Below are 9,764 nucleotides of genomic sequence, written 5' to 3'. Positions count from 1 at the left end.
CCCCTACCAAAATTTACTCTTATATCACCACTTACTGTGATCTCTGCATCTTCACTGTCAGGTTTTCTTAAAGGGTTTTTTCTCTGTTTATTTGTTATGTTTTTTGTTGTTGCAAAACTTTCTCCTATTATGCAAGGTAGTTCCAATAAATTAGGGATCACACTCTAACGGGTGATCCAAACCGTTTTGCTTCAGTGTAAAGGACTATAAATGGTTTGTTTTTATTATTTGAATGATAAGTTTGGGCGTTTTGTTTCTCCAAGCACTGTACCTCTTTTATTTACTTGTTAGACTAACAATTGGTATCAGAGCTCTGTAAAGGGCCTGATCCAATCCGTGAGTGAGTGATTTTTTTCATTCTTAGTAAGATGACAATCCCTGAGTTTGTGCAACCCTCCATTTCCAAATTTGATGGTCATTATGACTTTTTGGCAATGACCATGGAGAATTTCCTTCGGAGCAAGGAGCTATGGAGTCTTGTGGAGGTTGGTATACCTACACTTGTAATTGGTTTAGGATCCAGTGGTAAGGCTCAAAAGGTAGTTGTGGAGGCAGCCGAATTCAATGACTTGAGGGTCAAAAATTTTCTCTATCAATCCATTGATAGGGAAATATTCGAGACTATTCTTGACAAAAGTACATCACAAGAAATTTGGAACTCTATAAAACAGAAGTACCAGGTATCTATTAGAGTGAAACACGCACAACTTCAAGCATTGAGGAAAGAATTTGAGCTACTCATCATGAAAGAAGGAGAAAAAGTGGACAACTTTCTAGGCCGCACCATGACTATAGTGAGTAAAATGAAGTCCAATGGAGAAGCAGTGGAACAGAGTGTTGTGGTGAGTAAAATATTGAGATCTCTAATCCCTAAATTCAACTATGTCGTTTGCGCTATAGAGGAGTCAAATAACATTAATATTCTCACCATTGATGAGTTACATACGAGTCTATTGGTGCATGAGCAACGAATGATCGAGGTACAAGAGGAAGAACATGTGCTCAAAGCAACCCATGAGCACACCAGTAGCAGAAGCACTCAAGAGGAGAAGCCTGGCAGAGGCAGAGGCCGTGGTGGGTTTATAGGCAGGCGTGGCAGAGGCAGAGAAAGACAACCATTCAACAAGGCCACCATTGAGTGTTTCAAGTGTCATAGGTTAGGGCATTTCCAGTATAAGTACCCTTACTGGGACCTGGAGAGCATCTCAACTCTACAAATATTCGGAGGGCCTATCCATCCAGCTTCACACAACAATAAAAGGTACTCTCTAAGCTTCATTGATGATTTCACTAGGAAGACTTGGGTATATTTTTTGCATGAAAAATCATAAGCACTAGCAAAGTTCAAGATGTTCAAGGGACAAGTTGAGAAGGAAGCAGTAGTTCCTATACTCTGCTTACATACAAATCGAGGTGGAGAGTTTCTCTCTAATGAGTTTGAAGAATTTTGTCACATAGAAGGCATTAGAAGACAGTTAACCACCCCTTACACTCCTCATACACTCCTCAGCAAAACGGTGTAATCAAACGAAAAAATAGAATGATTATGAATGCAGTTTGTTCTATGTTAAATGAGAAGCATGTTCCCAAGGTGCTCTAGCTAGAAGTTGTCAAATGGTGTGTGCATATCCAGATGCCCAACAACTGTTGTAGAGGATGTTACTCCAGAAGAAGCCTGGAGCGGCAGGAAACCAGTGGTGAAATATTTCAGAATTTTTGGGTGTGTGGCCCATGCACATATCCCAGACCAGAAAAGACTGAAGCTAGATGACAAAAGTAGAAAATATATTTTTCTGGGCGTTAGTGATGAGTCTAAAGCATGGAGATTATATGATCCAGTCCCAAAAACTGTGATCATTAGCAGAGATGTAATTTGAGGAGAAGGAAAGTTGGGACTGGAGAAATTTGAAGCCAAAAACTCAGCAAGAAGAGATAATTTATGAAGACAAAAATGACATTGCAGTAGAAAACACAATAGTTGATGTTGATATAAGTGAAAACAGTGAAAAATCAACACTTGATGCAGGACAACAAGGATGTGAAAAATCCCATGGTGCTAGGGACTCTCGTCTGACAGAATTCAGAGAAACAGTGTTGAAGAAACTTTGTTTAAACAACAAGTTGGAAGTATGATCTATTTGACTACCACCAGACCAGATTTAATGTACACATTAAGTTTTCTCAGCAGATTCATGACTAATCCCACTACAACACATTGGCTGGCAGCAAAACGAATTATGAGGTATATCCCAAGGAACAACTGGCCTTGGAATCTGTACAAGAAGGGGACTAACAGTTTAAGACTACTAGCATTTTCAAAAAGTGATTATGCTCGAGACTTGGATGATAGAAAAAGAACTTCTGGGTATGTGTTTATGTTAGGGATAGGGACAATTTCGTGGACATCCAAGAAGCAAAATGTGGTAGCTTTATCTACAACAGAAGTAGAATATATAGCAGCATCTCTATGTGCTTGTCATTGTATTTGGCTTAAAAGATTGTTAGAACAGATTGGGCTTAAAAATAAGACTGAAGTTGAGATTTTGTGTGATAATAGCTCTACAATACAACTGTCCCAAGACCCAGTATTTCATGGAAAAAACAAACATATAGATATAAAGTTTCACTTTCTTCGGGACTTGATGAATGATGGAGCAGTCAAGCTAAGCTTTTGTAGCTCTCAAGATCAGTTAGCAGACATTATGACAAAACCCCTAAAGTTGGACCAGTTTTAAAGGCTTCATACTTTGATTGGAATAACTAGTGTAGATGCATTAGTTTAAGAGAGGGATTGTCAGGTTTTTTGAAGGGTTTTTTTCTCTGTTTATTTGTTATGTTTTTTATTGTTGCAGAACTTTCTCTTATTATGTAGGGTAGGTCCAATAAATTAGAAATCACACTCCAACGTGTGATCCAAATCTTTTTGTTTCAGTGTAAATGACTATAAATGATCTGTTTTTATTATTTGAATGATAAGTTTGTGTGTTTTGTTTCTCCAAGCATTCTACCTCTTTTATTTACCTGTTAGATTAACATTCACCGTTGGCAGCAATGGTTCGATGACTCAAAGATTCTACAATTTTCTTTTCTTTTTCCATTGTGTTTCTTATGCCATTATGTGTGTGCTGTGCTCTGCCCGGGTAGAAAAGCTTGTGGAGCAGGATTCTGTTTTTCGTGCAGTTCAGTCACTTGATAAATTTGTGTTTGAGCTCTCTCTCCTGGAAATTGTCGCCACGTTGCTTGTTTCATTGGAGTAATGGAAATTTTGCCTTCTTGGTTCTTTAGGATTAGAGGTGCTCTATTTGCAAATTAATTTTGACCTGGAAATCTTAGTCCTGTTTCATGTCTTTCTGATTTCCCTTCTGTTAGATTTGCTTAGTCTTTGTTGTTTTTGTTGGAATGGGCAACCGGATTTTCAGTTCTATCTGAATTGAAAGCATGATTTGGGATAAGTGTCTAAGATAGTGTATATATAAGGCTTGTTAGCAGTACATAAAGGCACTAAAACAATTTTATTTGCTTGTTATTGAGAGGTTGCTCAGGTATGTTAAGAGAACAATATGTTATAGTTTAATGTTTCCTAACAAATTTTGCAGCCTCTGATCAGGGTATGGTCGGATATTCTGATATTGATCGGTGTATAAATAAGATTGAAAGAAAAAGCACTATAAGCAATGCATTCATAATTGAAGATGCTCCAATTTCTTAGTGTTCAAGAAAACAATATATTGTGGCTTGGTCTCCTTGTGAGATTGGGTACACGGCTGCTAGTATGGGTGCTTGCCAAGTTCTATTGCTAAGGACTTTGCTTGAAGAATTAAAGATAAGGATTGAGGAAAGCATTTTGTTGACAGTGGACAACAAGTGAACAATAAGTTTGGTCAAAAGTCCAATAACACATGGTAGAAATAAACATAAACATATTGAAACCCAATTGCACTTTCTAAAAAACCAAATTAATAAAAGAAGGGGAAAAAAAAACTGGAGTTCTGCAAATACTCAAATTCTTATTTCAAGTATGAATGCTTAGGAACAGTTTGCTATTAATTATAAATTAATCACTATATAAGTATGTTAAAAGCTTCGTTAGTATTATGAAATAATACATTTTTTTCTCATTATTCCATACATGATCATTTTTTGTGTTAGATATATTGTATTGCTATCTTCCACAATCTCTTGTATATAATATAATCTATATAATGTTAATTACCATGTCTGAACGCATCAGTTTCAAAAGTGAATGGGCAAACTAGTGTCAAATCTAATTTATATTCCTTTATCTACCATTCAATAAATTGGTGATAAAATGTGTACTAAAATCTAATTAAAACCCATACCAGAATTATCAATGTCAAATCCATATTTTACTATATCTATCTCTGCTTGGTTTTTTATTTTAAGTTGTTTATTGGGATTACCCTTTAACCAGTTGTTTTATATCAATTAAGTAATTGAAAATTGTGTAACAGCGGTGTCTGGGTGGTGTAGTTGGTTATCACGCTAGTCTCACACACTAGAGGTCCCCAGTTCGAACCTGGGCTCAGACAATCTTTTTGATTCAGTTTTATGTTCACTATTTCTTAAATCTTGTAATGAGATTAAACATAACATTTCCTAATTCTTTATACTCATTCTCTTATATATAAATTTTACCTACTTTTTAATGTTTGATGGTTTGATTTAGTTATGATTTGATGAATTGATCACTATTTTTTAATTAATTTAGATTGAAATTGAAAAATAAATTTTAAATATGATGTTGAATCAAATCATTTAATATGTTTGAATGTCAAAGATAATTTTAAATATATAAGTTCAATTTGAATTTAAAGAAAAGATTTATATGATGATTTGAGAAATTAGATGTTATAATTATATCCTTAGGAGTTTATAGATGGAGGGAATTGATTTAGAATAATTTTTGAATATCCAATAACATTATATATATATATATATATATATATATATATATATATATATATATATATATATATATGGGGTTTGCTAACGCGCGTACGCCTGTTTTTCAGTTGGTACATTTTAGCAATGTGTACCGGGTTTTAGTAGACAAAAATATCCTTATATATCATGAATTCTAAGTTTTAAGGTTAAGGGTATTTTAATAATTTTCATTCTCAAAACTAAAATAGAAACCCCCAAACCCTTACTCACCTCTCTCATTCATCTCAACCTTTTCTCTTTCCTCTTTCTCACTCCAATCTTTTCTCTCTCATCCTACTGTAGCCCCAATTGAAAAAATCAGAAACACTTGTTGTTAAACAATCTTACAAAAAAATGATTTTATAATGAGTTTTCATCTTATAATTTTTGTCTTATCTAATTTTATCCAATTTTCACAAACATAAAGGAATTGGTAATTGACCTGGAAAAAATCAGAAATACTTGCTGTTAAACAATTTCTTACAAAAATTGATTTTATAATGAGTTTTTATTTTATAATTTTTGTCTTATCTAATTTTCACAAGCAACTGAAAAACATGAATTGGTAATTGGCCTGGAAAAAAAATCAGAAACACTCAGTTGTTAAACAATTTCTTACAAAAAATGACTTTATAATGAGTTTTCATTTTATAATTTTTGTCGTATATAATTTTATCTAATTTTCACAAGCATAATAACATCCGAAAGAATTGGTAATTGGCCTGGAGGTTTTTTTAGAGATGATGATTCAACAAATACAGATGATGAAATTAGAGAGGTTAGTGAAGATGGTGAAATTGAAGAGATCTTGAATGAACCTTTGCCTTGAAGGTGAATATGTCAATGACTCAACTCTTTACAAAGGAAAATTTTTTAAAGGCGTGTGTTTCTGATTTTTTTTCAATTGGGGCTACAGTAGTGATGACAGAGAAAATGTTAGAGTGAGAGAGATGAAAGAGAAAGGATTGAGAGGAATGAGAGAGGTGAGTAAGGGTTTGGAGGGTTTCTTTTTTTTTTTTTAAGTTTTGAGAATGAAAATTATTAAAATACCCTTAACCTTAAAACTTGGAATCCATAATATATAAGGGTATTTTTGTCTACTAAAATCCGGTACACATTGCTAAAATGTACCAACTGAAAAAGAGGCGTACGCGCGTTAGCAAACCCCTATATATATATATATATATATATATATATTCAACTTATAAGTTTACTTAAATCCTAATCTCTTAGTAGAATGAGTCTAGATTTTTTTTATTAAGAGGTCAATCTTTTATAAACAAATTCATTTTATGAATTAGGGTTTAAAACTACTAATTGGTCAAGCTTCATTCCTAAATATAAGCTTCATTAAGTATCTTGTTTCAAGTTTAGGTTTCAAAAGATATTTTTTAACATCTAATGAACTAAGTATCAAACTATGAATGACCAAATAAAAACAAGCATCAAGTAAAGAAACAAGAATACTAACATTTAATGAAAGAGACATATATATATTTCAAATCATTTGCAAAATACTAAGAGTTTAACGATTACATCTTCCTGCAACAAAATGGGTTTAGTTCTCCATTGTCATGGAAAGTCCAAGATTACAAAATGATAAATGGATCCCACAAACACTAGGAGATCTCAAAGCTTACCAAAAAAGTGTTTTCATGTCTCCAACCATCAAAGATGAGTTTCTCTTCGAGCAACCAAGTAGAAATAGGGAAAAATTTCCATGTCAACAAATGTTGGCCAACCCTAGAATAGCTTGGGCTCTCTAACTTGCTAGTGCTCGATGCTATGTAGATGTCGCCCAACGCTGGCCAATTCTGGAACTAGATTTGGTTTCTGACTTTGTGGTGTTGGGAACAACTTTTATGGGGCTCGTTGCAACTGCACTTCTTTTAATTTAGGTTCTTGATTACTTCTTCATGCTTATGGGGATTGCAAACTCGTATGGTTTGAGACAAATAGCTTCCTAACGCAAAATCAACACAAAAGAATGAGGATTAGTGGTAAAATTATATTAGTATAATCCAAAATATAATCATTTACAAAAACAAGATAAAAATGAAAATTAAGAGAATTAAAAGACAGATAATTTTGTTAATAAAAGATAGCTAAGATAATAGTAAAAATTAACATCACCAAGGACAACCACAAAACAATGTCAATAATGCAAATCAAGGAAAATTAAGACAAAGCAAGTGAAGATGATAAACGAAACTGGTGGTGGTGGTGCACCTCCTTGATCCCCTGTTGTGAGTGACAACAACAATGGTATTGTTCTCCCTCTAGTCTCATACTTCCTTGATCCATATTGTGGCTGACAACAATAGTGGTCTTCCCTTTGGTCTCGCGCCTCCTCAATCTATTATTATCGCTGACAACAACAATGGTTTCGTTCTCCCTTTGATCTTACACCTTCTCGATACACAATTGTGGGGGACATCAATAGTGGTCGTTGAGGCAGTGTTGTGCACTGGTGATGTCACGTCACACATTGTTGCCTTTGTGCGACAGTGTCCTATGATATGAATAAGTGGTTGTGAATGAGTGCAAGAGAGATGACAAGGTTATTACGGACGTGAAGATTTATAAGATTTTTTACATGATCATAGTAGTTTTGAGGGAGGTTCTTAAGAGGGATCATTTCGGGTTACAGTTGGTGTGAAGAGAGTATCCGGTAAGCAGAGGAGCAAGGAAGTATGGAATTAGAGTAGCGCAGCGGATGTTAGTGGGCAGGTTCTTATCAGTAAGTGGCTTGTGCGAAGCGCTTTCTTAAACTTGGTTCAGTGGTTTGTGAAGATTGAGCTTCTTTAACAAGGTAAGGATGTAATTGTCTATTTTGAGTTAAGAGTGTGTGGTGTTTTTTGAAAGTTTTAAGTGAAAATAGATGGAAAAATTTGATAAGAGGCAAAGAAGACAAGTGAGCCTACAGTTTAATCTGCAGTGTAAACTTTGAAATGATAAAGTGTTATAGGACGTTGAACAAAGAAAGTGGGTCAATGTGATGAAGAAGAGAAACTGAGTTTTGGTTTCAAGTTGTAGCGTCAGTCACGAGGTGAATAAGCATTAATAGTGGTTGGAACAAACAAGAAGGTTCAGGTTGTTGGTTTGATAAGGGCATAGAATAAGAATTAGTTGACAAAGTGTGAAGGCTAGTTGTCTAAAGGGAATGTGGTGAAGAGAACTCATTAGTATAGTTGAAGTACTATAATTGGTGAGTTTCTCAAAGTGGTTCAGTTAGGACGGTTGGATAAATCCTAGTTTGAGAGGTATCTTAAGGTGGATAATTATTGATCAAGCTAGTGATTTTAAGTATGGGTCGGGTTGACAAGTTGAAGAACTAAAGATGGAGTGCTCAGGTTAGTTTTGTCACGACAACGGATAAGAGTTCTAGTTTGGTAATAGGATAGCATAGTTGGAAACTATGTTACTCAAGAGTGAAGATCAGGAAAGCAATGTGAAGTCATCATAAAGGTAGGGATTAAGGGTGATCAAGAGTGTTAACAGTTGGTAGAAAAATTAGAAGTTGTGTTGATCAAGCCAGTGGGATAATGGTTCTTAGAAGAAGCTGGATGAGGTAAAAGAGTATCAGTCAATAGTTGATTTGAATTCAAGATTAGCGGAGGATAGAAGCGGGGTTAGTAGTGTGGCAGACACAATAGAATTATTTATGTGAAAGAAAGATTCGTATTAATTGAGGTTTAGAGGTTCAGATTTGTTTTGAGAATGATGGCTAGACCAAATCTACATTATTGATCACTAGGGAATTTTAACACAGAGGCAAGGTTTTCATGTTAGTCAGGTTGTGAGGAGTAGTATCTTTGTCAAAATAGGTCGTTGTACTAGAGAATATGATGAGGATAGGTTGTTCTTTCTATCTGGTAAGCGAATTTTCGAGGACGAAATTTTTCGATGTTAGGGAGAATGTAAGAACCGAGAAAATAGCCTGTTAAGAGTAGATAGATGTATTAAAGTAATGAGATCGAGCATTTGTGTTAAAATAAGCCAGCAGTGTAAATAGGAATTTAAAACGCTCAGTTCATTATCTAAATACTTTCTATCTCTCTAAAAACACTATTCTCTACTCTTCCTCTCCCTTCTCTCTAGAAATTCTCACCGGTGGCTCATCTGTTCGACGATCAAGAGGCACCTAAAGGGCTTCCTGTTTCACCGTTTGGTTTAGCGTTTAGAACTGGTAAGTCTCGTTCGCTGATTTTTAGTGATTTATGGTTTTGTTGCATGCAAGGAACAATCATGTTTGCATGTGTTCCGCATTCTCCTTCTTCCTTTTCTGATGTCATTTTGGTTCTACGATTGGTCTTCTTTCACCAATCGATGGTTCATATGTGTTCTTAGAATTTTCTGAAAGAATAAGCAAATTTCTGAAGGTTGTAGAAGTTGTCCGTTCGGTTAGAGATAAGGGGGAAGCATTTTTCTCTTTGTTTGGTATGCACATATGAGTGATGAAAACTACACAAGACTTTCTTTTTGCATACTACACAACACAAACATTGCATCTATTTTATTTCGAAACCAGCCACAAGCTGGCCCAACTTGACTCGCTGGCTAACTCAACAGGTTGGGCAAACCAAGCTATTTCGAGTTGAAGAGTTGAAATCTCTATCTCGGCCGATCTTTTCTAGACAAAGTGACAAGTTGATCCATTCTTAGTTTGCTCTATACTTATACTTCAAAATGTTAAAACTAACATTTTAATTCTTGAAAATAATAAAATTAGAAAAATTCTAAACCATAGTTATTCATCTTGGTTCAAACTCAATAAATATCATGCAATTTTAAAATACAATATTGATATATTTTTAATA

The 9,764-nt window shown here is 34.7% G+C and overlaps 1 protein-coding gene and 1 non-coding gene across 2 annotated transcripts; both read left to right on the top strand.

The window, feature by feature from the left end:
- Positions 1-109: 109 nt before the first annotated feature.
- Positions 110-2,994, top strand: LOC148199129 (uncharacterized). The gene has a single exon (XM_088113319.1). The coding sequence runs from the start codon at positions 369-371 to the stop codon at positions 1,329-1,331; it is 963 nt and encodes a 320-aa protein (XP_087969445.1). The 5' UTR covers positions 110-368; the 3' UTR covers positions 1,332-2,994.
- Positions 2,995-4,476: 1,482 nt separating this feature from the next.
- TRNAV-CAC (transfer RNA valine (anticodon CAC)) lies at positions 4,477-4,550 on the top strand. The gene has a single exon. It is a non-coding gene; the product is annotated as a tRNA-Val (tRNA).
- Positions 4,551-9,764: the final 5,214 nt, after the last annotated feature.

The sequence above is a fragment of the Vigna umbellata genome, chromosome 4, assembly GCF_029865625.1.
Source record: "Vigna umbellata cultivar VRB3 chromosome 4, Vumbellata_1.0, whole genome shotgun sequence".
Taxonomy (NCBI): Eukaryota; Viridiplantae; Streptophyta; class Magnoliopsida; order Fabales; family Fabaceae; genus Vigna; species Vigna umbellata.
Note: the sequence above shows the minus strand (reverse complement) of the source record. Positions and strands in the feature narration are given on the sequence as shown.

Bases quoted from the DNA above. Each gene is read 5' to 3' on its own strand.
- LOC148199129 (XM_088113319.1), top strand. From the start codon at position 369: ATGACAATCCCTGAGTTTGTGCAACCCTCCATTTCCAAATTTGATGGT.